The 25211-nt window shown below is 52.8% G+C and overlaps 10 protein-coding genes across 10 annotated transcripts; 3 read left to right on the top strand and 7 right to left on the bottom strand.

Annotated features, from left to right (window-relative positions):
• Window positions 1-331: 331 nt before the first annotated feature.
• On the bottom strand, window positions 332-1892 carry EV422DRAFT_566606 (hemolysin-III related-domain-containing protein; the record flags this gene model as incomplete). The annotated part of the gene is made up of 7 exons (XM_053072454.1): window positions 332-496; window positions 562-589; window positions 667-767; window positions 841-963; window positions 1038-1134; window positions 1214-1552; window positions 1612-1892. The coding sequence occupies 7 exons, from the start codon at window positions 1890-1892 to the stop codon at window positions 332-334; spliced, it is 1134 nt and encodes a 377-aa protein (XP_052926575.1).
• A 1507-nt stretch (window positions 1893-3399) lies between these two features.
• Window positions 3400-4874, bottom strand: EV422DRAFT_419612 (uncharacterized protein). Its single transcript, XM_053067097.1, has one exon. The coding sequence runs from the start codon at window positions 4729-4731 to the stop codon at window positions 3529-3531; it is 1203 nt and encodes a 400-aa protein (XP_052926574.1). The 5' UTR covers window positions 4732-4874; the 3' UTR covers window positions 3400-3528.
• Window positions 4875-5713: 839 nt separating this feature from the next.
• On the bottom strand, window positions 5714-8167 carry EV422DRAFT_419595 (Six-hairpin glycosidase-like protein). The gene is made up of 3 exons (XM_053067096.1): window positions 6766-8167; window positions 6450-6700; window positions 5714-6378 (listed from the first exon to the last, which is right to left on the bottom strand). The coding sequence occupies exons 1-3, from the start codon at window positions 7943-7945 to the stop codon at window positions 5794-5796; spliced, it is 2016 nt and encodes a 671-aa protein (XP_052926573.1). The 5' UTR covers window positions 7946-8167; the 3' UTR covers window positions 5714-5793.
• Window positions 8168-8816: 649 nt separating this feature from the next.
• Window positions 8817-10585, top strand: EV422DRAFT_550454 (ergosterol biosynthesis ERG4/ERG24; the record flags this gene model as incomplete). The annotated part of the gene is made up of 5 exons (XM_053071773.1): window positions 8817-8982; window positions 9071-9398; window positions 9484-9897; window positions 9968-9998; window positions 10070-10585. 5 exons carry the CDS (start codon window positions 8817-8819, stop codon window positions 10583-10585), a joined length of 1455 nt encoding a protein of 484 aa, XP_052926572.1.
• Window positions 10586-10729: 144 nt separating this feature from the next.
• Window positions 10730-11453, bottom strand: EV422DRAFT_505660 (uncharacterized protein; the record flags this gene model as incomplete). Its single annotated transcript, XM_053068504.1, has 3 exons — window positions 10730-10872; window positions 10934-11089; window positions 11204-11453. 3 exons carry the CDS (start codon window positions 11451-11453, stop codon window positions 10730-10732), a joined length of 549 nt encoding a protein of 182 aa, XP_052926571.1.
• Window positions 11454-12971: 1518 nt separating this feature from the next.
• Window positions 12972-13643, bottom strand: EV422DRAFT_525926 (uncharacterized protein). Its single transcript, XM_053070092.1, has one exon. It carries the CDS (start codon window positions 13447-13449, stop codon window positions 13219-13221), a length of 231 nt encoding a protein of 76 aa, XP_052926570.1. The 5' UTR covers window positions 13450-13643; the 3' UTR covers window positions 12972-13218.
• Window positions 13644-14897: 1254 nt separating this feature from the next.
• On the top strand, window positions 14898-18388 carry EV422DRAFT_550453 (adaptin N terminal region-domain-containing protein; the record flags this gene model as incomplete). The annotated part of the gene is made up of 10 exons (XM_053071772.1): window positions 14898-14937; window positions 15054-15122; window positions 15224-15363; window positions 15430-15623; window positions 15694-15823; window positions 15905-16006; window positions 16064-16169; window positions 16242-17752; window positions 17816-18229; window positions 18302-18388. The coding sequence occupies 10 exons, from the start codon at window positions 14898-14900 to the stop codon at window positions 18386-18388; spliced, it is 2793 nt and encodes a 930-aa protein (XP_052926569.1).
• A 188-nt stretch (window positions 18389-18576) lies between these two features.
• EV422DRAFT_419526 (uncharacterized protein) lies at window positions 18577-20456 on the bottom strand. The gene is made up of 7 exons (XM_053067095.1): window positions 20300-20456; window positions 20182-20235; window positions 19816-20107; window positions 19683-19734; window positions 19494-19608; window positions 19351-19412; window positions 18577-19263 (listed from the first exon to the last, which is right to left on the bottom strand). Exons 1-7 carry the CDS (start codon window positions 20331-20333, stop codon window positions 18874-18876), a joined length of 999 nt encoding a protein of 332 aa, XP_052926568.1. The 5' UTR covers window positions 20334-20456; the 3' UTR covers window positions 18577-18873.
• Window positions 20457-20704: 248 nt separating this feature from the next.
• On the top strand, window positions 20705-22122 carry EV422DRAFT_419267 (Phosducin-domain-containing protein). Its single transcript, XM_053067091.1, has one exon. The coding sequence runs from the start codon at window positions 20803-20805 to the stop codon at window positions 21826-21828; it is 1026 nt and encodes a 341-aa protein (XP_052926567.1). The 5' UTR covers window positions 20705-20802; the 3' UTR covers window positions 21829-22122.
• On the bottom strand, window positions 21913-24335 carry EV422DRAFT_419238 (SWI/SNF-related matrix-associated actin-dependent regulator of chromatin subfamily D member 1). Its single transcript, XM_053067090.1, has 11 exons — window positions 23983-24335; window positions 23808-23905; window positions 23694-23730; window positions 23517-23636; window positions 23277-23420; window positions 23090-23206; window positions 22822-23022; window positions 22689-22751; window positions 22393-22617; window positions 22185-22307; window positions 21913-22113 (listed from the first exon to the last, which is right to left on the bottom strand). Exons 1-11 carry the CDS (start codon window positions 24070-24072, stop codon window positions 21997-21999), a joined length of 1335 nt encoding a protein of 444 aa, XP_052926566.1. The 5' UTR covers window positions 24073-24335; the 3' UTR covers window positions 21913-21996.
• Window positions 24336-25211: the final 876 nt, after the last annotated feature.

Raw genomic sequence — 25211 nt, 5'->3', positions numbered from 1 at the left:
GCCTCCCATCGATAGCAATGCGATGATTTGGCATGAATGGGGAGATTGAGTGGGAGAACCCGCTCAACTAGGATCGAGTCGATGCCCAAGAATGTACACGGAAAGTCCAGCTGCGTTTTTGTTTTCACGACAGGAAATGTCCCCCGCGCCAGCTGATGAGTCTATGCAAATGCCTATCGGATGAATCGCCACAGAAGGGCCTTTCGTGCCTCTAGAGAATGCGATCTAGAGAATGCGACGACATGACACCCCCGTCAGTGTGTCTGCCCCATGTTTTCCACATCGCCCGAAAAATGTACGTCAAAGGGCGTACCGTGATGGCTGATACCCGCTACGTTAAATTAAGCTTTCCAATAAGATTCCGCACAATCTGGTCCGGCGACAACGCGCACTGGCGGTTATGCTCGTGCCACCATTTCTGCTGCTCCACGACGCCGAGGTAGTGCACGAACGCAGCGGCGACGACCAGGATGTGGAAGATTTGGTGGGAGTGGAACTACATGGGGAGAGAGGGGCGGGTTAGGTTTTGTGTGGGGCGTTCGGGAGGGGGGAGGGACGTACCCAGATGTCGAAGCGGCCTGGCCACCATCTGGGGAAGGTGGGGAAGACGAGTTTTTAGTGATGGACGCTACGCGGACGATCTGCGGGATCAGTGCGGACACATACCTTTCTGGCACCCGGGAGATGTAAACAACGGCCCCGATGAAGTATATTATCCCCGAAGATATCAGCGACCCGGATGATAACGCGTGTTTCGTCATATGTGACTAGTGGAGACGCGCACAGTGAGTGTTTTGCCCGGATGTGAGAGTGCAGCACACGGGGTTCCGGCATACATACCCCGTATTTGACAACCGCATGTACCAGCGGCGCGACTCCCGTGAATCCCATAGCGACAAAGAGACCCGTCCGCAGTAATCTGTACTTTGGGGCGAAGAATTTGGGGGATACGGTGATGCAGATCTACGAAAAAGACGGCTCATTTAGCACGGGATGTTGCCGTCTGAATGTTGTTCGTACGAGATTTCCAGGCGTACCGTTGTGATTCCGAAGATGACAATGATGGACAGATACACCGCTTGTAGGGAAGGGTTGCAGAAGAAGCCGTAGTAGATGCTTGGAACGAACGAGCCCCTGTATATGTCCGACAGAGATGTGAATCAGGATGCACTCGCCAAGTCTCGACATCACTCCCATACGAGGGCAAGCTCACATGATAAGCAGCACAATGCCGACATAATCCCCCCGCAACCAAATCGCAGCAACACCTCTCGAATGACAGCAACACAGATGGAACGTGGTCGACAAGCCCAAACACACGATCGCAGCCAAAAAGAACAGTCCCATGATAGTCTTATCCGCCCACGTGCTCGTCTCCACCGTCAACCACCCGTAGAAAACCTGTGCCAGGACGATGAACCCGGCCGCGCCAACGCCGTGTGAGAGGACGTTTCCGGTCTCGTTGTGGAGGTAGGATAGGGACTTTACGCAACCCAGATAGGAGTTTGTGATGCGGCGGTATCCGCGGAGGAGGTAGACGTTGTCCACATACCTATGAGCAGATGGTGATTAGACTGCGTTCAACAACGGACTACCGAGACACGAACGTACCAATCGGGGATATCCGTTATTGGCACAGTAAACCTATTTGGCTCTCCTTCCTTTGCCGGTAATGGCTTGTAGTCGTCCAGACTCGACAGTACGGCGCTCGGAGTTGTCGGCACCAGTGGCGGGTCTGCCGCCGTGGCGTTGTTTTTACCTTTACCTTTGGCTGCTGGTGGGTGCGTTGCGGAGTACTCGGCCTCGCCGATAGTGACGGAGCGTCGTCTGCGCGCGGCACCCAGGCGCTGCTCGTAGGAGGTGGAGGCACCGCCGTCTTCCCGTTCGTTCATGACGGCGGTGATGTGTGCTTGCGGGTTTTTTGGTTGGACCATCTTCAGAGTGCGAAATTAGTCGTAGTTTTCTTCACAAGCGACCAGGCTCTGTTATAACGAGGACTTCCTGGAGCTGGAGAGAACTCCGCGGGGCTTCCCTCGTCTTCTTCACGAGGCCTGTGAGCCGAAAGTCAGTTGGCCCGTGCAGAAATGCTCTGGGGGCGGACTTTGTGAAGTATTTGTCGAAAGTCTGGAGGCCATGCCCATGGGAAATGAAGGATGGTTATTACAGAGCGCGAAATGACGACTACTTATGAGTTACGTATTAGTCCTTACTGAGCTCATGTTAGGGCCACACCCGGATGAACGGCTTAATCTTGCGGATCCCTCGCCATTTCGACACTGCACGTGCTTCATTACCCCACACGCCCTGTCAATCGCTGTCACCAGCGCTCTTCCCCCCGATCGCCACAAACAACGTGGCTTGAAACGTGTCCCAGGGTCGGCTGGAACAAAGCGGCAGAAAACTTTTGGGAAGCAGTGGGACCTGAGCCAGGGACCTCATCCGTTGCTCGCCTACTTTGCCGCTCCATCGAAAACTTAACGCATTCATCAAAATGGCAACGGCCTCAAACAACGAAAGTCACTATTTTACGATCAAGGCTGCGGTGAAGCATGATGCTTTGAAAGCCATTGTCGAGAACGTTGTCGAGAAAGCCGTAGACGCGCGAATGGACAGGCTAGACAATGCCATGATCGCTCTCGCAGACAAGTAAAGAAAAGAAAAGATGCACTGAAACCCACTCATGCTGCACTCTTACCCACAACTCTTGGAAACAGTATGACCACTCTTGCAAACAATGTCACCGCGCTTACTACTGTCGCAAACATTCAACAGGAAGCCATCAAGACTCTCGCAATCACCCATGAAAAAGCCATCCAAACGCTTGAAACCCAGCAAGAGAAAGCCCTCGCGGCTTCCGCAGACGCTCAAAAGAATACCGTCACCGCTTCTGCAGAACATGCGGAGAACCTAGTGACCGCAATCACGACTGCGGCAACTGCTCAGGCGCAGGCTATTGCCAATCTTCGATGCACCCTACAGCAAGCAATCTACGATTCCGCAAGCATTCAGGCACTCTTGCAGGCCAGGGTCATCCCCTTCACAGCTCCTCGAGGACGCCTGAGAAACAGAGTCAGATCCCATCCGTACAAAAGAGAACCCTTCACTCCCTGTGCACTTCTTCGACCACAAGAAGAAACTCGAATGTGCCATGATCGATATGCCCAGAGGGATCGTTTCACGCCAAAGCCGATAGTTCCCACCAGGGCAGGGTCATACCGCGATAGTTGAAACGGTCAAGGGTATGGCGAAAAACCATCGCTAGTTTCCACATGTCAACTTTTTACACAAAGCCCATAATGATCTCTAGCGAAGTCTCTATGAACATTTGCTATGTACAGTACACGAATGCGCAAAAACGTGAGAGAGGGGAATCGAGATGCGTTTGAAGCACTCGCAAAACCACCCTGATGGAGTTCACACCCACTTCCAGGAAGCCGCCGACAAAGACACTATATACAACACTCGAAATGATGGGGGTACGGCTTCCCAAATCCAATACAAGAAAACAAACAACAATACGCCAGAGCCTCACAACATCCTCCTATCCGCCAACCCATAAGTAGGATAGTCAGAGTAATCAGTGTTCGCATACGGCCCGTGGCCCATATGGTACCCCTGATACGCCATAGCCGGAGGCTGCAGCGACGGCGCCAGGAACTGATGTCCGTAAGGCGACATCTGCGCATACGATCTTTCCCCGGGAATAGGCAACGACGCATCCGACGTGAACGATCTAGTAGTGTTAAGTCTCTCCAATGTTCCCTGCGGTGTCGTCTCATGTCCCCTCGCGGCGGCTTTATGCCCGCCAGCAAAGTTGAACACCGTGAACCGATTCCGCAGACGGTTTTTGAACTCTTCGGATTTACGGAGGCCTAGTTTGCGAAAGACGTAGATCCCGATGACTGCAAGGAGGAAGGTTAGGCCTGCGATGGAGAGGAGGGTGATGGAGGAGGTTGAGAGGGGTTTGCGGGTTTCTTGCGGTGCGCTTGTTGAGTTGGCGGCGGGGGAAGGGGTGGAGGTTGAGGTGGTGGGTTTGGATTTGTCGGCTAGCTCTGTTGCGCGGGGTCCGCCTGCTGCGCCGGACTTTGTAGCTGCGGAAACGGCTAAAGTTGGTGCTGCGTTGATGGCCCCCGGTGTCGTGGGAATCGCCGCTATTGGTTGAGTGGTGGGGGTTTGAGATGCTGCTGCTGGTATGGTAGGAGTTACGCTCTGCGAGGTGGGAACTGCCGGAGGTAGGGATGTAGATGCTGGTAGTGTGGGCGTCACAGGTGCATTGTCGGGCGTCTGGGTTGACGTTGCGCTGACTATGACGGCTGCTGCTGAGCTGATAACTGTGGGTGCAGATGAAGCGGTTGGAGTCTCAGATGTAATACGCTGCTCGGTTGGTTGTTGCTGCTGCTGTGCGATGGCCGTAGATGCTGCAGGAGCGGTTGTCGCAGCCGCAGCACTTGATGGAGCCCGCGCTGAATCTGGAGCAGCGGCGGTCGGCGTGGGCCCCTGTAATACAGTCCGTGCCCCATCCGTAACGGCTGGTGCAGCAGCCGAGGGGTTGACGGCAACCAGAGGCGAGACTACTGGAGGAAGAGCTATAGGCAGAGACGAGACGACTGCGCCGACGATGGGTGCGAGCTGTCGCCGTTTCGGTCGCATGTGTACGGATGGAGCCGCGAGACCCTCTGCTGCGAAGAGGAGCCCATTGAGAAGCAGCAATGGGACCGACGAGCACTTCATGCTCTGTCGCGCTTGACTTTCCAGAAATACGGATGAGTGAGTAAGTTTCTTCGATTGAGGCTTTACGGAGAGCAGGAGTAACTTCTTGACGGAAAGTCGGCGGTTGAGGCGGGAACTTTTGGTGAAGGCTTTCAAGATGCGTTGAGACTGATGAATATACCGGATGAAGGTTTGGCAGAACTTTCGTTTAGCTTCAGAATCTGGACATTACTGAGCAGCTCGCCGTTACTTCTCAAGGAGTCGAATGGCAACCAGCGCATGAAGCAGCGCATGGGAGGTTTTTTTTACTACCCAGGTGTGGGAAAACGAGAGTTGATCTTGATCTTCAAAAGAGTTGAAAAGAAACGAAAGCTCAGCACACAGTGGTGGACTCCTGGCGGATATGATTGATCTCGCCGGGCGGTGGGAAAATGGACACCGCTCTTGAACTTGCTGAACAATGAAGTCATTGCGGCCTGGGTGTTTTGGAGCGGGTCGCTGTTACGCGCGGGAGTTTTGGCTTCAATAACGGATGCGGTTACTTATGAGAAAAGGCCACAGTCCGTCAGGGGCGACGGGGGAAAGATTGATGAACTGACAGGGCAGCCCTGCGAAAAGGCCCATGTTGACGCGTCTCGCTTGTTTCATCAAAGTCTCTCGGACGCGGCGGAACGCGCAGCAGGCTTTTGAACTTTGGAACTTTCCGCGCGCTTCATGGCACCAGCGGTGGTCGAGACTCCAGTTCCATACCTGCATCCAGTCTGGCAAGGGGTTTGCATACTGTACATGCAGGAGTATGTATATGTACGCATGCCTCACGATTCATCAAGGGTGATAGAGTCAGTCATTCGACCGAGGCAGCGCAAAGTGCGACGAAAAAACTGTAGGCAGAAACCCAATGAATCAATTAGCATTACTCGATAGGTGTGATGCAGCGGGGTACTAATAGTAGTGTCACACCCAACACTACGTAGGATTAGAATGCAGTGCATGTATAGAAAAGAAAGTCCAAGAAATCAGAGCAAAGAAAAAAGAATGTCCCCAACCCAGCATAGTGTCCTCATCTGACAGCATCAATGTCTTTCACCCCAACACCAGCGCAACTCCTCCAAGCACCAATATCGCAGTGATGATCGCCGCTGGCGTCCTAAAAAAAGACCCTGCAGCGGCGGATTCCGTAGAGTTTCCCTTTGCAGGCTGGTCCGCAGGCTGAGAGGGGTCACCACCGGCCGTGCCCGTCGTCGGCGGCGTACTTCCAGGGTTGATCGACGTAGTACTCGGCACCCCATTGGTAACAACCGCACCGAGACCAGGCGTGCTGAGTTCCACCATGCACGGGTCACAGGTATGGTAACAATCGCCCTTGGTGTATTTTGGTTGACGGGTTGCAGCGGACGCGTTCGGGTGGCTCCAGCCGAGATCGAGGTTGCAGTCTGAGGCGTTTTTGAACTTTGAAGGGCCGTAGAAGTCGATCAGGCCTGCTAGCGCGCCGGTGAAGGCGGCGTTGTAGTCTTGCGTGACTTCGGTGAACGTGTAGTCGGCGCGATTGTCCACATATTCGTCGGTTTCCCAGGGGCCGCCTTCGAGCGCACCGTACAGAATGAACCGGTTGGGCGGTGCTGTCGCACTGAGGAAATCGGAGCCTACATTTCCTTGCGGTTGTCCGCGCTAGAGATAGGGCAAGTTGAGGCGTCAGTGCTGTCAGAGGGTACGACCTTGCGTTCTTCCTATCTACTTACCATAGGGTAATCGATGAATGAGTTGTAACTCGACTTGTGGTAGGGTGACTTGGGAAAGTTCGTGCCAAACCCAACCAGCCACGACCGACCGGTGTCGCCCAGAATGTAGTTGATCTGCTGAACCGCGAAAGTTCGTAGCTGTGTGGCAAACGTGGGGTCGGTGGGCGCGCCCGGGGATCCTTTAGCGTGAACTAGCCCCAAAAACCCTAGATTCGCCGCGTAACTCAAGCTTCCCCAAATCACTGTGTTTGCTAAAGGAAGAAGGGGTCAACTCAGGGATTTCCGGGAGTATACATGTAGTAAGCTGGTTGCTAACCTTTGGGTTCGTTCCACACCAGTCCACGAGGGGTGCGCTTGACGCTACCTCCCGGAAGATACGATCTGAAGGTGGTGGTGATTTGAGTCTGCAGGGCGGCGCTGGGGGCAATCCTGTTGAGCAAGATGTACACGGCAATCCCCTTGTCGCCCCATGAGTACTCTGAAAATGCATCGATCTTCGCAGCCGAGGCTGTGGCAGCATCAAGGTAGGCCTTCTCCTTCGTCGCCGTGTATAACCAGGTGGCAGCCAAAGCCAATTCGTCGTCCGCGGTAGCAGCCCCGTACCAATCTTGATAGTTTTTCCACGCTTGTTCGGGGAACTTTGTGGCATCGCTATAAGTTCCAACGTACTTTGTCCCAAAGCTGTAGATCGACCGAGCAGCGGCCAAGCAGCGGTCTGCAAACGGGGCGTCGTACGGACGCAGGACCAAGGAACTGAGAGCGAGAGCTGCCGCGTAGTCACCGGCGATACCCGAGCAGCCTTTGTTGACCGTCGGCGATCCCTCACAGTAGTACACTCCGGGAGGCTGGCCACCAGGAACCCACTGCTGATACTCCTCAGGTGGTCCAAAATACCCAAAGTCCACATCGACTATTTTCCCGTTCTCAACACGAGCAGAGTCACCAATCAGCCCAATCAACCTCTCAGTCGTTCCGTCCGTCGTGTAGAGACCAACGAGCTGCTCGGCACCGACCCTGACCCACGCGAGCGCCTCGTTCAATTCGTTGGTCTGCTTCATCGCGTCGCCGAACTCGTAGACGTTCCAAGCTAGCTGCATAGCCGTGAATGCGAAAGGGCCTCCCCACTTCATCGTGTTGGCCGCCTCGAACCATCCACCGCTAATATCTTCCCCATGGGGGCCCTTCAAGCCAATAAAGGAGTCCCCACGCCACGCGAGACGCTGGTAAGGCAGCTTGCCCGAGCGCTGGGCCCAGTAAAATAGGAAACTCTTGTGAAGCGCATCAACGTAGTCGTACTTTGGTTCGGGAGGTGCCGTGTAAGTCGCCGAATTGACGGGGCCTGCAGGAGGAGTGACCATAACAGCCGGCCTTTTCCCGGCCGCGGGGTCTCCGACATTGCCTTGGGCTTGAATGGAGGCGGGCCCGAATGACAGCGCTGCGAGGACAGCTCCGGCGAGCCATGCCGAGCGTCGTGGGAAGACTGAGAATGAGACCATCGCGTTTCGCCGAACTTATACCCAGACTATACTCAGACAATGCAATGAAGACTGGCCGGTCAGAAGAATAGAAGGCAGGCGGCTTGGCACCTCAGACAACGCACTGACGAACTAGCTGGTCAGAGGGATAGGAGGCAAGCAGGAGCCCCACCCGAAGCAGGCCTTTATATACGTAATGTGGCGCCGCGGACAGTTCCCACCCCTTAAAACCTTATGGTTGTGAGCGTCTGTTTGCCAATGGCACCTTTTGCGGGGATGCCTATTCGAGTTAGTATAGCGCCAACCGTCAATTCCAGGCGTGCGTCACGCTTCCAGTGCTCCGGTGGAAAACGCAACAATCCCAATGGCTCGGACTCCGGTACTTCTTATTGAGTACGTCAGATCGTATGGAACACCACAGTGGTGCAAAGGAGCTCAGAGAGAACAATTGGGCTTCCATTTTCCTGTCAAGTTCTGTCAGAACACGCCATACGCATCTTCCGATCTTCCCGTGTATTATTCAGCAAGCCTCCCCCTTCCTCGGAAATATTGCGTGTCGGGAACCGTTCACGCGTGGGCCAAGCGCCATTTGCCATGCATCCCTGAACTCCAGGTCACTGCAATCTCTAATAAAATGCAGCCTTGTCCGATGTCCGAGTGTCATGATGAGGGATGGATGAACTAAACCCTCCCGCGACATAATTTGTGGAGGTCAAGTTCGTATAAAGCGGAAGGGCAAAGGGCTTCGCGCTTCGGGGTTGAAAGCTTCTGCCTTGACGCGTTCGCACATCACCCCACACTGTCCACTTGCTAGTCCATTGCAGACCAGGTCATATTTCAGACAAGATAGCCAGCCGTCAGACTCGGACAAAAGTTCAGCGCCGCCGAAAAAATGGCACAGTCAAGAAACGTTGATACCGACGAGAGAGCGCGCGAGGATGAGCCTTTGCTCCCGACCGCCCATCGCGCCCGAGCGCCGTCGCATCCATCTAATGTGAATAAGACGATCGACTTGCAGCTGGATAAGCAGATCCATCTGGAGTTCGGCGGGCCTATTGGTGAGCCTCGGAGTTACATAGCTGTTGAGGGGTTTAGTGGAGTCCATCAGTGACATCTGGCGGCACTGACGCGGCCTTCCTCTCGCAGGCGTCACGATAATGATGATCTTCTTCCCCTCGCTGATGTATTATTTCTGGATCTGCATCGAGTTCAATAACGGCCACCTGGCCCATCCCGCCAGTCTCGACACGATAGGAGAGTGGTCTCTCCAGCAATGGGATCTACTGGTGAAGCATGCCGCTCCCAACGTGTTTGCTGTCACATCGTACACTATCTTCATCTTTTTCCAATTCGCTTTGGCGGCTTTCATGCCGGGACCGGTTGTAAAAGGACTTCCGGTTCCGAGTTTGGGATTCAAGCAATTGGAATATTTATGTAATGGGCTGTCGAGTTGGTATGCGACCATTGTCGCCAGGTATGGACAGAATTGGGCGGATATTCGAAATCATGACGGACTGCGATGGAGAAGAGTCTCACTCATCTATGCAAAACTCCCCCAGTGTGATCATGCATTACACCGGTCTAATGCCCATCTCCCGCATCATCGACAATTTCGGCCCTCTCATGACCGTGTCTATGATCTTCGGTTTTGGCGTCACAATCGCCACCTACCTCTACGGCGTGCTCTGCAACAAATCCCACCGCATGTCCGGCTACGTGATGTACGACATTTTCATGGGTGCGGTGCTCAACCCGCGCATTGGGATCGTTGATTTGAAGATCTGGGCGGAGATTCGCATCCCTTGGGTGTTGTTGTTTTACATCACCGTGTCGGCTGCTTTCAAGGAGTGGGAGGTGACCGGAGCGGTCAGGCCTGAGGTTTTGTTTATGGTGTTGGCACACGCGTTGTATGTCAATGCTTGTATGAAGGGCGAGGAGTGCATTCCGACCACTTGGGATATCTTTTACGAGAAGTATGTTGAGGCGGCGTTTGCGTTTGTGTGTTCACCATTTGTCTTACAACTGCCTTCTTTTTCCCCTCAGATGGGGTTTCATGCTGATTTTCTGGAACTTTGTGAGTGCTGCGTGTGGACGATTGGACTGGAAACTCCCTTTCGAATGCTAACGTCCAAACCTCTCCTCTAGTCCGGCGTCCCCTTCACCTACTGCTATTCCTCCCTGTATCTCCTCAAAACCGAAACCGGCCGCTCCATCAACCACCACCCCGTCTTCCTCGTCTTCGAGTACGCCTTGCTAATCCTCGCCTACTACGTGTGGGACACCGCCAACTCGCAGAAGAACCGCTTCCGCATGTCACAGTCCGGCACCTACATCCCCCGCAAAGCCTTCCCCCAACTCCCCTGGGGCACCATCGTCGACCCGACCTACATCACCACCCAGCACGGCAGCCAGCTCCTCACGTCCGGATGGTGGGGCGTCGCGCGCAAAATACATTATACGGCCGATCTGTCCATGGCCCTCAGCTGGGGTCTCATCTGCGGTTTCGATTCGTGGATCCCGTACTTCTATGTCGTTTTCTTTACGTGCGTCCTCGTTCACCGTGTCAGTCGAGACATGGAGCGCTGCAAGCAGAAGTATGGCGCGGATTGGGACGCGTACTGCGAGAAGGTGCCCTATATCTTCATACCATACGTCTATTAGAAAGATCGGAAGTCTTACTTCACGGATTCAATCCATGTCTTGTTGCGTTTTGGGATTAATAAATAAGATATAATTGCCGCCTTTTCGCCATTCCAGACCACGTTTCGCACTCTGAGATATCGCTATGGGGCCTATGCACACTGCTTAGTGGTTTGAGGCGGCGAATAGGCTATGTATCATACTCGTGCCCGTCGTAAACTGCAGACCCAGATTTATTCCGACAGCGAGGAAAACGACTGCGACCATCGCCAGAATTCCTACTGGGTCTTCGAACACGTTCCCTCGTTCTAGAAGATGGAGGTTTAGTAACGTTGCTGTTGAATCGTATCCAGCATCCCTGACACCCACCTTTTTTCGTCAACCTTTCCGCCCGAATCCAGAACTGCGCCAGTGAGTAGAACATCAAGATGACGCTAATCAATCCGAACGCTGCCGCTGCAGTTTGTGCCACTCTGTCGCCAAAGTTCAACAAGGCCATGCTCAAACCGCCCAGAATAACGCACACTGTCAAGAGGAGAACATACAACAAGCAGCATTAGTTCATGTGCTGAAAGGGTCCCCAGATATCTCGTGCGATATAACCCACTCTCCGCCCTCGGCCACGATTTCGAAACGTACAGTTCATCCAGTGCAAGAATGTCCTCTCATTCGCAAAGAACAGCTTAGGGTTAGGCGGAATCGGCGCACCGACAGCAACAGGGTCCTGACGCTGCGACCTCCGCCCCCGAAGAGACCCCGGGCTCCAGTCTTTCAGGAAAGAGAAGAAGCCCTTGTTTCCATACACTGGGGTGTCCTCTTCGCTATCGGGGTTTTCATCCTTTTCGACGATATTGCTGGGCGTTTCTGTTACGGATCGAACGTCGGGCATGTTGGGTTGACTCTGTTACGAATGCAAGGAGAGATAGTGGAGCGTAATACTCTATGCTGATGCCAAGCAAGTGATGGAGTGCCACGCCGAACTGCCAGATGTCGAAGAGCGTTGTGGAGCTGGTCACAGTCTCACAGAGGGCTTGGATTTTCTCAGGCCGAAATTTCGAAGTCCAGACACTGCATTTCCCATCGTCTGCACCGTCATCGATCGAGAGTCGATCCAGTCACCGCTGGGAATCCCTGCACGTGGAAGAGTGATTTATCTGTGTTTAGCATTGACATGTGGCGCGGATGTGGCTTGTCCTCAGCTGTAACTCCGCTCCAACACCCGGCCTAAAACTCCGCTCTTTGAGAACTGATGGAAATTCCTCTTCTCTGTTTTCTACAACGCTGCCGAGCTTCTCAGCACTTTGGAGTTTGGCAGCACATCGCACGCTGGTCCCCATTCGGGACCAGCTGCATCAGCAATATGGACGCTGTTCCCCACTCCGGAACAGCTCACCGAGAGCAACACGCCGTTCCCACTCGGGACGGCTACACACGCCGTTCCGATCTGGGAATGGCTCAACGAGCTACCTACGAATTGAGCCCCGCCGTTCCAACTCGGGACGGCTCAAAGAGCCGCAAACTACGCCGCTTCTAATTTGGGACCGGCTCATACGAGCTGCAAATGGCTCGAGGGGCTGCATAGGCCGTTCCCAGCCGTTTGCTGTTCCCGAGACCGCGAGGCCTGTGCTGTCATGTCTCCTAGGTTTTACCGACTCGAGCCCTGCCACTGGAGTTAGTGTGGAGTCTATCGGTCATGTTACAGTACTACCACCGTGGAGGAATGACCTGCTCAAGGATTCCGCGCCCCAGTTCTAGCGGTTTTCAAAGCCAGGGTATTATGCCTCTCATAGACACCATGAAGGCGTTCGGCCGACAGTTCCTGGACTCGCGCATCCTCTCCAAACCCGACCCCAAAGAATGTCATCCCATCCAGCACCTACTTTTGCTGCTTGCGCTCCGCGATACTGACTGCCGCAAAGATGTAGGACGCTGGATCGTAGGTCGATCTGAGCATACTCGACGCACCGCTGCAGACGCTGAGGAGATTGAAGATCTGAACGGTGTTGATCTTTGGGTCTTCATCAAGCCGGTGAAGAACATGACATTGGGCGAGCGAGCTGCTCTCTGGACATCGTTCTCCGCTATTTTGCGCGGGCACTTCACTGGCGCATAGCGGGACAATGGGCAAGCAGCATCGTCACCGTAACGTCGTTCAATGATCACTGTGGGTGTCCAGTGACGGTTCCCACTTGCTGGCCCAGATTGGAGCCCTCTTGACTTTTAGAGCTCAGACTTTCGGGAGCGTCGTGTTGGGACTGAATCGTGAAGGTCGGTGGCGAGGCTCAACAGTGGAGGCTCGCAGTGGAGGCAGTAGGGGCAGCGGGGCAAGGTGACCATTAATGAGAACATCGATGGAAAGCGTGAAGAGCATGATATGATGAAGTTTGTCAAGAACTCCACCCCAGATCGGGCTGGTGCAAGGTTGGAACTGGTGCTGAATGATGTGCGCGTGAAGGTGAAAGAGGTCAGTAAGAAGACGGGGGATAAAAACGGCACGAAGAAGTCGAAGGATTCAAACCACGGCAACGACGAAGCTAACAACGAAGTCAATAACAACAGCGAAGCCAACAACGAAGGCGATGCCAAGGGCAATCGAAGTTACAAAGTGTCCAACATAAGCGACCAAGGATGAGAAGGCTGCCATAGCCTTCATTTCATCCCAAAAAGCTGCCGAAGAGGCGGAGAGAGGGAGAATGTCGGGAGAGCGCGGAATGGGGTGTGGTAGCATTCAAGCTGTTTAAGCTTGTGTTCAAGGCGGTGGCCACCGGGCCTAGTCCCGTAGGGCAAATACCCAAGGACCACGCAGATTCAGCCAAAAAGGCGAAGGTAATGGACAACAAGTGTGCAAATGACAGCAGCGACGCCATTAACAACGCCGACGCCATCGATCTCCGCGCCAAACGCCGGCAAGAGCTAAGAGACTCGCATTTTTGATACAAGCCGTTGTGTGGTCGCTACACCCAAATAAAATAGTGGAAGGCAGGAGGAAGGGCAAGACCAAACCCGCAAATTCCCACGCACAATGACAGCTAAGCGCCAAACTGCACATAAAATGTGTTCCCTCTCTTGATGCGCTGAGGATCTCCGTGGCGGTTCATCGTGGGCTGCCCTTTTCTGGTACATTGGCTCGCGCTCTCGATGTTGGCAATACGATGCGTCGTAACTTACAGATACCTCGACTTTCTTATGAAAGGTTGGCGAGCTCGACAATGGAACACTTTATTCAACGACTGACTTTTCAACCGCCTTCCACTTCCATTTGTCGAGGATATCGCCCCTCGATGCAGGGTGAATCTCACTTAACGCCAGTGATGTAAGTCTGACGGCGAAGATAACGAAGACGGGGATGAGACGGCAGACGTCGGATGGAAAGATAGCCTCCGCCAGCATGCGATGAAAGGGAATTTGCAGATCTTCAGTGCATCCACGCCCACGTATCGGGAAGCTAAAGGGAAAAATGCGCATTCGGGTCTTCGAGTGCTCCTCAGCTGAATCTCGCAACACAGTGGATCGGGGCGAGAGTGCTTGCCGTGATATCTTCCTCTTTGCGATGATGATGGCCATGGTCTGGGTGTTGATGCCTGACACATCTGGTACAAGTCTCAGGAACCTAGAGATTTCTCTAGATTTACCCTAGTTACCTCGTGCTTGCGGGCGGCAGGGACGGGGATGGAACTGAGACGGCGTAATGCAGCGTGGGAAATACCGGCGTATTGAATGGGTCGGGTGTAGCTTCGTGCTCGCAAATACAATACAAAATTGAAAGCCAGCATAGTATATACACTGTGCAGCCGTTGTGCAAAACGTTGGACGGCAGGTATTCAAACCTACTAGTCTTAACAGGTCTGATATCAGGTCCCATGCCCGGCCGGTTGAGGGGAGACATACATGAGGCAGCTCCTCCGGCGATGCCTATACACGTACATGCCCTCTGTACATAGGTGCATACAGTATGCAGAGGCGACGAGGGCGGACGCTGCAAGATGCCCATGTTCCGTGGAAGAGGCTCGCGTGTTGGGGCTGTCATGTCCGTGCGATCAATCGAGCGGCAGACGAACGGCGCGTTCAGAATTCACAACCCAACGCAACTCCAGAGACCCCAGCTTTTGACATTAAGCCCTTTCCGTCGTTCTTTCTGGCCTCCTGGAGCCCGCGCCAAACTCGTTACCTAGTCCCGCTCTAAAGCATAGCTGGAACGAACCGCTAGTGTCCGCAAAGTCTCGCTTTCCGGAGTTTCTGTCAGAAAATAGCTCAATATGGTGTGCACATCTTGAGGACCCATCTTGAGCATCTTTGTTCACATTCCTTCTGACCTTCGTATTCCACGTAGTCTATGCGCGGTCTGACGGTGTTCATAGCTGACCTTCGAAACTGTATGGAACTCTGCGGTTTTTGTTTGAGTCTGCGTAGAGATGTGGTTTCAGTCCACTTCGTCGTTGCCCACTATGTTTCTCATTGGCTCACTGTTGCCATTTACGTTCGAACCCAGGCCGGGCACGGGAACTGGAGGAGAAGAGAGTCAACAAGGAGCTGGCGAATATTCGGTCCAAATTTAAAGGTAGCTTGACTGCCCCCATTACGCACACGTCGAACGGACCGAAGGCGACGAATTCTACTTTCTTGCTGTTGACAATCCTTTAACCCCAATCCGACACATAGATCCAGCTCTCAGTGGACGGCAAAAGAAGAAATATGTCTGCAAGCTGCTGTATATGTACATCTTGGGCTGGGATGTCGATTTTGGGCACATGGAAGCTGTCAACCTGCTGTCATCGCCAAAGTACTCCGAGAAACAAATAGTATGGCATCGCAGCACTGTATTGGATTTCGAAACGATGTTAGGCGTTCTAAACCTCAGTTTTCAGGGATATCTTGCCGTAACGTTGATGATCACGGAAACGAACGAACTTGTCCGCTTAGTTGTGAACTCGATGCGGAAGGACCTGGACGATCATGTCGAATTGCACCAATGTTTAGCTTTGCAGGCCATCGCAAATATAGCTGCCAGGGAGATGGCGGAAGGGTTAGCAAACGACGTAATGCGTCTTTTGACAGTAGCGTGAGTGTCGTTCGCTTTCATGACGGTACTGCATCGACCGGGGAGCGCTGACTCGTAATGTTTGGAAAAGGCACACGAAGAGTTTTGTGAAGAAGAAGGCAGCTCTTTGCCTGTTACGCTTGTTCCGGAAGCATCCGGATTTGATTCCTGCGAAGGAATGGGCAGAGAAGATTTTGATAACGATGGAGGAGAATGACATGGTAATTTTTTGCGCATACAACACAACGAATATCGACAGCGATAGATGTGGAAGAGGACTTCTGATCGATTATGATTTTCAGGGAGTGCTATTGTCACTCAGTAGCTTGGTTCTGGCTATTGCTCAGTCATATCCAGAAGCAATTTCTGGATGCGTGCCTAGAGCGATCAATCGGATGCATAAGGTGTGAATTCATTGTGCGCTTCAAAATTGTCGCTCAAAAAACTGACAAGATTTGCAGGTTGTCATCGAGAGGCAGTACAGTCCGGACTATGTGTATTACAAAGTTCCAGTGCCGTGGTTGCAAGTCAAACTTTTGCGGCTGCTGCAATACTACCCTCCGCCAGGTTTGTTTGACATCGCTCTCCGCATCGTGACCCTCAACCTGACGCTCCCCTTTCACTGTTTTGATCATCCAGACGACACCGCCTTGCGAAACAAGCTTCTGAATGTTTTGCAGACCATCATAAAGAACTCGCAAGACATCCCAAAGAATGTGCAACACAACAACGCGCAGAACGCCGTGCTCTTCGAAGCCATCAATGTTGCCATTCACATCAACCCGGAATCAGACTTGGTCGTTCAGGCCTCGGCGCTTCTTGGCCGCTTCATCTCGTCCAAAGAAACCAATATTCGGTACCTCGGTCTCGAAACAATGGCGCATTTAGCAGGATTTGCGGAAACGGTCCACACAGCAAAGAAACACCAAGAGACGATCATTCAATCTCTGAAGGATAAAGACATTAGTGTCAGGAGGAGAGCTCTCGATTTGCTGTACAGCATGTGCGACACCAGCAACGCACGTGTCATCGTAACGGAACTGCTGCAGTTCTTGTCAGTTGCAGACTATGCAATGCGTGAAGAGCTGGTGCTGAAGATTGCCATCCTGACGGAGAAGTTCACTACCGACTACAATTGGTATGTGGACGTCAATCTACAGCTCATCACCCTCGCTGGAGACAATGTCAGCGATGAAGTATGGTACCGGGTCGTGCAAATCGTCACAAACAACGAAGATCTGCAAGAGTATGCTGTGCGGACCTGTCTGAATGCTCTGAAATCGCCGACGTGTCACGAGACAGCTTTGAAAGTTGGAGGGTACATCCTGGGAGAGTTCGGCCATCTCATTGCCAATTCACCTGGTGGCACCCCGATGGAGCAATTCATGGCACTGCACTCCAAATTTAGCATGTGCTCAGTAGGCACTCGTGCTATGCTGCTCTCGACGTATCTCAAATTCATCAACGTCTTCCCGGAGATCAAAGAGCAGATTATTGGCGTCTTCAAGCAATATCGGTTCGTATTGGATGTGGAGCTCCAGCAACGAGCGTGCGAGTACCTTGCCATTGCCACACTTCCAACCGACGACTTGCTACAAGTAGCGTGCGAGGAAATGCCGGCCTTCCCGGAACGGGAGTCTGCTTTACTGAGCAGGCTGCATAAGAAGACGCAAGATACGGAAGATAGAAGAACATGGCAGATTGGGGGATTGGACGCGAATAAGGATCAACTGGCTGTGAAGAAGGACAACCGCAGACGGTCAGCTGTTGAAGCTGGTCACGTCACTGCACCAGCTGCGACTACCACGCAGCCAACCAACGTCATGGGCGAGCTGCTGAATCTTGGCGGAAGTGCCACAGAAGCCTCAAACATGCAACACCAGCGAAACGAACCGGTCGGCGTGAGTCAGGACCGCTTCATCCACTTGACCCAAGAAGCCAGTGGTGTCCTGTACGAGGACTCGAATATCCAAATTGGACTCAAGACAGAGTATCACGGCGCTTTGGGTCGTGTCGCCGTCTTCTTTGGTAACAAGTCTATGGCTACAATATCCGATTTGAACACGGAGTTGAAGGGTGGAGATGGAGTGCGAGTGTCGTTGTCTCAGCCCATTGCGAGCGTTATACCGCCAGCGACCCAACTGCATCAGGTATGCGTGATTAGTCGAACTAGTAGCCAGCTAACGAGCAACAACTAACGTTTCCCATTTCAGATGTATAATGTCGAATGTGTATCACCAGCCGGCCTCTCAGCCCACCTCCGCGTGACATACAACCTCACACCGTCCAACGCCTTCAACAACGCCCATCACGCAGCCCTCGACCTGCGTCTGCCGATCGTACCCACCAAATTCCTCACACCAGTCCAACTCCCGCGCCAAGACTTCATCACCCGATGGCAACAGATTGGAACCACACGCGAGCAGCAGCATATATCGCGCACGTCGGCGTCGAATGAAACGGTCAGGAAAGTGATCGGAGAGGCGCTGGGATTCGCGATCCTCGATGAGTTTGATAACGCGCAGCAAGCGCAAGGGACCGATGCGGTTGTTGCGGCTGCGGTATTCAATGCCGCCGATATGAAGGTTGGGTGCTTGTTGAGGGTGGAGACTAATGAAACGCAGAAGGTAGACGTTCGTTGGTATGACATTGTTTTGATTTGTACTATGCTGACTTGATTCGTTCTCCAATATTTACAGATGTTCCGGATAACATTACGGACGACGAACGAGGTCGTTTCTGAAGAGCTCGCAACTCAGTTGAAGGAAGTGTTCGAGTCCTTGTAATTGTAATTGGAAGTTGGAGGGGCTAGTTATGGGCGGAGGGGCTCGCTCCTCCTTTCGATTCGATCTGTACAGACCCTGCAGATCCGAGCTAGGCCTTTCATCTTGTAGACGGAAATACAATTTTGTTGCATGCACACCGGCTCGAACCCCACAACGCGTACGATCAGCAACGCAGGCATCACGATCACGGAACCATGTGAACTTCAGACTGAGTGGGCGTTTGCGCAAGGCATCCGTGGTTACGGTGCAACCGATTAGGCCTACCCCACCTTCATATGTATGATATCCACTTTTGCCCGGTGATAAGATACTCCATCTATGGCTTGTGGACGGTTGGGGCGTTGACAACGGACGGAGTACTATTCAGTGCGGGGCATTAGAACAAGAGGACTTTACACTAAAAAGGACTTCCTTCTATACTGCATCAAGGCAAATACTGCAGGCGCTATGCAGAGATGAGGGCTTTGAATATGTCCCCGGTGCACTTATTCCCAGTGCATGCTCAACCCTCTAAAGTAAATAGTCTGATCCTTCGGAGTAGCCCAACTCGCATCCGCGCCGCCAAAGAAGCTCTCAAAAACGATCCCCTCAAACTTAATATCCTCCGCATCCCTCCAAACAATCTTATCAAAGTCAATGACTTCCTGCCCGTTGCTGAACACCTGCACACGGCCGTCGGCCTTCCCGGGCGTGTTCAGCGTGATCCGTTGCACGACGGATTGCCAGGATCCGGCCTTGAATGAGAAGGCACCGCGGCCGATGGAGTTGCCGTAGGCGCCGTTGCAGGTGCTGAGCGGCGGTACTTCGCAGAAGGCGTCTACTTGGTCAGCTGAGTTGACGTAGACGTATATTTCGCCTACGCCGCCTTTGCGCCACTGGTACAGGAAAGCAGAGAGCGGTGATCAATAAAGGGAATCTGAAGATCAAGATGGTCGGTTCAGCTTTGAAATCATGGCACCCACGTAGTATCTCGTTGAGAAGCAGTCATTATGGTTGTCTCCGCCATAGCATGCTGTGCGGCCACCTGTGTGGGAACAGCAATGCTTAGGGCAATCGTTCTTCTTTCTGAGCTCTGAGCAATGCGCTGCTGAACAAGTGTTCATACCATAGATCCCTGGTAACCTTCCGCCTTTGACAAACTCGAAGCCCAGTGGGAAGTACACTTGGTACTCCAGCGAGAGTACGGTGGCTGTAGACACGTCGGCTGGCTTGGCGTAAAACTGTCGTTGGTAGATGTAGCTATCAGCTTCCAAAGGAAGTTTCAAACCAGCTTGCAAAGTTTCGAGACTCTTACCCGTGTGCCCCCGGAGATAGATCCTGCTGGGTTGTAACTGCCCATTGGGTATCTGGCGCAGGACGAACAATCATCAGTGGTTCATCCGAGACTTGTAGCGACAACAAGTTGCCAGACGGAAACGACGACTCACGAGACTTTCAAGACCTGCTTTCCTCCGCCGGACGGATCCGGTACCACAGCGCGATTATCTTGTCCATATCCTTCCTGCACGATGTTCAACGACTTGAGCCCATCCTTGAGATCTGGCAATTCCCATGCTTGGTTCTGAGGAGTGGCGGCCGATGATGCAGACCCAGGCGATGTTGATGCTCTGCCAATGTCGCAATAGCCTCCAGTGCAGGACTCGGATAGACAGTCGGCCGCGGACCGACAAGGGAACCCAAATGGACATGCGTGGTGGCAGCCGGCACCACATCCTAGCTCTATGGTTTGACGGGAAGTTGATCAATTCGACGTTCCATTGCGCCTGTAGCCACTAGATGCAAGGTCCTCATACCTGTGTCACACACCGCCCTCGTCGTAAGACCATGTACCACCCCCACGAACACCGCTATACGGAAGAGACGCCACACTGTTAGTGGTTGCAGAAAGCTTCGAACCTCCACTCTGCCTACCTGAAAACACTAAGAGAATCGCTAAGAGTTTCATTCTATTGGCTATTAATATGGACGGAGGGATGCTATTCTGACAGTTTAAGCTATGGTGCAAGAAAGTGAAGCAATGCGTCCAAGGTGCAATTGCGGGCTTTTCTCAGGTAAGGGCGCCTTGCATAGGCCGCAACATCGGAACGCTGACCGGAGGGAACTTATTCGAAAGAAGCCGCAGTGAAGCACTTTGTGGGTCGTTAACACAAGTTTAAGTGAGATTGATGCGCGTGTATCTATCACCCCCTCCAGGCGGAAAACTTCCCGATGGTGACGGGTGCTGTCAATCGAAAAGTATTTCGACAGCGCGTAGCTAGCCATGACCCAAGTCTGCGCACCTCTTCGCTCCCAACCAATTTTCATGTTCAAATCCATCGAAAATATACCCCCGGGTCTCGACGCAAAGTAGGCACTGCGCAAGCTACCCAGAACCTCTAGATCGATCTCCGCATATATACACTTCCACCCACAACATGGACCTCGACGACCGCCTCCTGCGCGCAATCTCCGACTTTGCCGGCAACGAGTCAAACCTCGAGCCTGGTGACCGCCGCCACCCCGACTCCGACCCGGACTCGGCAGACGAGGATCAAGCGCACAACCATAAAGACGACAACGACGACGATTACAATGACTCAGACGACTCGGACTCCGAAGGGTTACCGCCAATGCCGCCGGGTCTCGCCCGTGAAAACGCGCTGGAGGCCGAAGACGCCGCTATCCGTAGGCACATGGACTCCGCCGGCCCACAGACGGGGCCAAAGGGCGTCTTGGCCGATCAGAAGTTCCACAAACAGCAGCAGCGAGCGAGGAGAGAACTGAAAGCCCAGCGTGACTACCAAAAGCTTTCCAGTGGTGCTTTAGCCAGTGGGTGGATGCAGAGGAGCGTGGCCGAGGAGGAGAGGAGGAAGATGGGCTTACCGGATGTCGCAAAGGCTGCTGGACGGCAGAGAAATGATGACGATGAGGATGAGGACGATGAGGACATGGAAGAAGAGCTGTTCCTGAAGGCATATCGAGCAAAACGCATGGCGCAGTTCTCCAAGCAGCGCTTTCAAACAGGAAAACAATTCGGCACGGTCATCGAGATGGAGTCGCCAGACGAATATCTGAACGCGATCGACGACGAGGCTCCATCCGTGACGGTCCTCGTACACCTGTACCAACCATCGAACGAAGGCTGTCGCGTCGTGAACGCCCTATTGTCCGTGCTGGCGGCACGACATGCCACTAACACAAAGTTTTGCAAGATCAAAAGTCACATTGCGGACGAGACGTTTGATCTTGTGGTGTTACCTGCCATCCTGGCTTACAAGAATGGGGAGATAATAGGGACGGCTATGCGGGTTTTGGATGATGTGGACACGTGGAAACAGTCCGGACGGTGCACGGCGGAGGATCTGGAGGCAGTGCTGGCACAGCAAGGGATCTTGGGCAGCGATGAAGACGCAATCTTCTCTGCCAATGCGGGATTGGGAGGGGTGCGCCTCTACAGCTAAGCAACGCTAGTGTAAAAGATGTGCACATGTATCCATGGCCGAAACACAAAGTGTTACCCAATTTTGATCAGTGGGATTCAGGGACGATGTCCATATGTAAATACATCCGTCGCTGTACAGATATATACAAATCGCGGAAGGGAAATGGCAGACGGATAGCCGCAACCTCTAAATAGCATCTTTCTGTCGCAAATGGTGGAACACAGCTTGATGCACAATCTCCTTGTCGTAAAAGTCTGATCTGCGAATCTCCTCCATGTTGAAGTGAGAGTCGCCCAGTACCGTCTAGAATATGCAGACTCGAGTCAGCAGCCATCCTTTTCACCCACGTAGACCGTATGTTTGCCTCTTCTCACCTCAAGGTCTCGACTTTGACTGGCCACCCATCGGTCCAAGAAGTCCACCGGATTGTCCGCAAATGCAAGCATGAAGTCACGTTTCAGTTTGCAGTGGTTGATGGATTGAATCAAACTCGTGATCTTTTACGAAAGAAAGGGAGGCAATATAAACGTCAGCAAAACGGGTACTGTCAAGACTTCCATCAGCGCACCCGCCAATTCCCACCTTCTCGTCCAACGCCCCAATGTCTTTTGTGATGTTTGGTGCTACCACATCCCCACCATCCGCTGGACTGGCAACCTCGACATCAATGTCGTACGCAAACTGATGTACATGGTGCTCCTTGTCGGTCGTGATGGTATAGTTGAGGATCACCGGATCTGGTGGAGAAAAGTGGGCGCGGAGCAATTCTGGTATTTGCGAGAATGAGACCCGTGACATTCCAAGGATCTGAGGTCCGGTGCATCAGGTAAGTATGTTGATGAGTGTTGGTAAGGAACGTCCTCACGAGCTAATCGTACATTTCGGAGTTGTTCATCACAATTGATCTGGCGCTTGTCATCAGGCTCTTGTAGCTTTTGGAACTGCAACGGAATGCATCAGCCCTGACGTTATATGAGACAGCCCGGCTCTCTCTTGGAAGACAAACCATACCTTGACATATTGCCATAATGCTATGATCACATTAGCAGCAGTGTCCGTATGTATGTCCAGCAACTTGGCCAGTGGCGGTGACAGCTTGAACTTTTCGGGCTTGTTCTCCAAATATATCATGATCTTTGCATTGACGTTACTGTCGCCCTTTCGCTTGATCTCAAAGCCATCACATTCTGGTGTTCCGTCCATTCGATGCCACTGATAATGCCGTCCATATGAGCGACTGTTCAATGACCCGAGTTGCCTCTGCTCCGAGCAGACCCACCTCTATCACGTTGTCTTCAGGGTACAAGTTTCCATCCCTTTCCAGTTCGACCACGACAGATCGTACGAAGCTCGAGAACTTCGGTGGGTTGACTTGAGGTTTTCGGCTGGCAGGTAGCTAGAGTAATGTTGCACCGCATATGAGTATGCGAGTGTCGATCAGATGCCGGTTGGCAGCAAGAACGTACATCCAGCAGTCGTCCCTCTATCCGTAAGGTCCAAGATGGTGCGCGCATCGTTTCTAAACTGAACAGATCCTCCTCCTCCGTCACGTCCGCGAACTGATCAGACGCCAGATTCGACAAAAACACTCTCAAGACCCGCTTTGTTGGCTACCGAGAGGGCATATGTCAGCTAGCTTCTCTCGCTATTGTGCAAAGTCCCCGTCTTATGCATTGAGTGACTCCGAAGCCCCCTCCCCCCCCCACCTTCATTTGGCTCTTTTGTTCCATCATGTCCAGCTTCTTTCTGCTGATGGTGGTGTCCAGTTTCCTCTCAAACTCCTGCATCTGGGTGTATAGCTTCGATTCGGGTATATATGCTTCGATCTATTTGGAACCATGAGCATTTGTTGAAGAGGTGGTCTAAGCTAGACCCCTACGCACCTGCTTGGGCAGCACCCGTTCTGCTGGCTTCTTCCGTCTATGAATATGTAATGCGCGACACGTTCAGACCTCCGCCTTTCCCTCGCAACATGAGTTGAGTGCTAAAATACATACTTTTTGGAAGAAGCTGCCCCTGCTTCACTCGGTCGCTTCGACAAAGACGCAAGCCCTGCTGCGTTCGACAACCCAGTATTGCCATCCGCTGCTCTTCCCTGACAGGCATGGGTGTGGGTCAGGAAGAGCCATTTGCTTCGAGACACATCACCTTTCTCTAGCACTGCACGCTTACTTGCGGATTTCCGAGGACGCCATATTGAGGACCCAATGGACCTCCCACCGCAGGTCGTGCCCCTGGCATTGTGTCGTGGCCAGAACTCATGGTGATCAACGATGCTCGGGTCGAATGTTCACAAAGCCGCGAATTGAGACTTCGTTCCTGTCGCGGCCAAACCAAACAGCAGAAATTGAAGAGAGAAACCGACAGTGATCACCAGCGAACTGCGAGGAGCTGTCGCTCAATGGATATGCTTATAAACAATACTGCAAAGAAACTAATGCTAGCCCATTAGGGTTAAGCGTTTTGGTGACCTTGGAGCCTACTCCGAGTGAGCGCAGCGGGAGCAAGTTTGCGAAGCGCCGAAAGCCTGGCGGAAAGCGCGTCCGCTCCAAGTTCGAGACTTTCAATCTGCACAGCAAACAGTATAGAAAGTTGCCAGCGAGGAAGCAGCATGTTAGACGACGACAGTATCGGCCTGAGTGTGGACGGCATGGACGGGATGGAGGCAGAGGAGAGCGGAGGGTATGTTGTGTCTACGCTCCAATACCGCATGTAATCCCATCTTACGCGCATATTTCGCATCCAGTGGTGACGACATGGCAGAGGTATGGAGCCTATTGGAGGCTTGAGATGGACCCTCAAGGAACTGACGCTCCAAACGTCCTGCGGCCAAAGATTCTTGCAGCTGTAAAAGGTATGTTTTTGGATCTATTCGTTTTCTTCGAATTTCCGCACTCAAACTGCTGTGCTTAGATCGCATGGAGAAAAAGGTCGTGGAGCGCCAGAAGAAGGTGGAAAAGGACTTTGAGAGACTTGTTGCGGCACTTGGGGAGACAGCACAAGAACACTTGAGCGGGCAGCAACGGGTCTTGTGAGTTTCGCCCGATGTTGGGACCAACAGTTCCCTTATTGATCGGAGATCGAAATTGTCCCGTGTCGCATACGTGCCGAATTTCAGGGATGAGCTTATGAACGCCAATGCTCGCAAGATGGATGCTCTCTTAGAGGAGAGAACGGAAATCATCAAGCAGATCAAAGCCGAAGCCGAGAAGTACAAGGTACGACCCGGCAATTTATTTGCTATCGAGAATGAAAAGCTGCTTCGCTACATCAAGTACATAAAGGCAAAACAGGAGAGCTTGTTAAGGACCTGCTTGCGAAGCGTTCAGCAGCATGTGAAGATTGATCAGGAGCTTGCCATCACTCTGGCGACATATCAAGGTCCGTTTCCACTCTCAATC

This window comes from Fimicolochytrium jonesii, assembly GCF_025526975.1.
Source record: "Fimicolochytrium jonesii strain JEL569 chromosome Unknown EV422scaffold_8, whole genome shotgun sequence".
Lineage (NCBI taxonomy): Eukaryota > Fungi > Chytridiomycota > Chytridiomycetes > Spizellomycetales > Powellomycetaceae > Fimicolochytrium > Fimicolochytrium jonesii.
Note: the sequence above shows the minus strand (reverse complement) of the source record. Positions and strands in the feature narration are given on the sequence as shown.

Excerpts from the sequence above, each read along its gene's own strand:
- EV422DRAFT_419612 (XM_053067097.1), bottom strand. The coding sequence starts at position 4,731 with ATGAAGTGCTCGTCGGTCCCATTGCTGCTTCTCAATGGGCTCCTCTTC.
- EV422DRAFT_419595 (XM_053067096.1), bottom strand. The coding sequence starts at position 7,945 with ATGGTCTCATTCTCAGTCTTCCCACGACGCTCGGCATGGCTCGCCGGA. Across the intron at positions 6,701-6,765 it reads GGTGTGGAACGAACCCAAAG|CAAACACAGTGATTTGGGGA; the intron begins GTTAGCAACCAG and ends TTCTTCCTTTAG. Across the intron at positions 6,379-6,449 it reads CATTCATCGATTACCCTATG|CGCGGACAACCGCAAGGAAA; the intron begins GTAAGTAGATAG and ends CCCTATCTCTAG.
- EV422DRAFT_525926 (XM_053070092.1), bottom strand. The coding sequence starts at position 13,449 with ATGGCGTCGGCGTTGTTAATGGCGTCGCTGCTGTCATTTGCACACTTG.
- EV422DRAFT_419526 (XM_053067095.1), bottom strand. The coding sequence starts at position 20,333 with ATGAAACTCTTAGCGATTCTCTTAGTGTTTTCAG. Across the intron at positions 20,108-20,181 it reads GAGGGCGGTGTGTGACACAG|AGCTAGGATGTGGTGCCGGC; the intron begins GTATGAGGACCT and ends GTCAAACCATAG. Across the intron at positions 19,413-19,493 it reads AAGGTTACCAGGGATCTATG|GTGGCCGCACAGCATGCTAT; the intron begins GTATGAACACTT and ends GTTCCCACACAG.
- EV422DRAFT_419267 (XM_053067091.1), top strand. The coding sequence starts at position 20,803 with ATGGACCTCGACGACCGCCTCCTGCGCGCAATCTCCGACTTTGCCGGC.
- EV422DRAFT_419238 (XM_053067090.1), bottom strand. The coding sequence starts at position 24,072 with ATGAGTTCTGGCCACGACACAATGCCAGGGGCACGACCTGCGGTGGGA. Across the intron at positions 23,906-23,982 it reads GCGTCCTCGGAAATCCGCAA|GGAAGAGCAGCGGATGGCAA; the intron begins GTAAGCGTGCAG and ends CATGCCTGTCAG. Across the intron at positions 22,114-22,184 it reads GTCAAAGTCGAGACCTTGAG|ACGGTACTGGGCGACTCTCA; the intron begins GTGAGAAGAGGC and ends TGCATATTCTAG.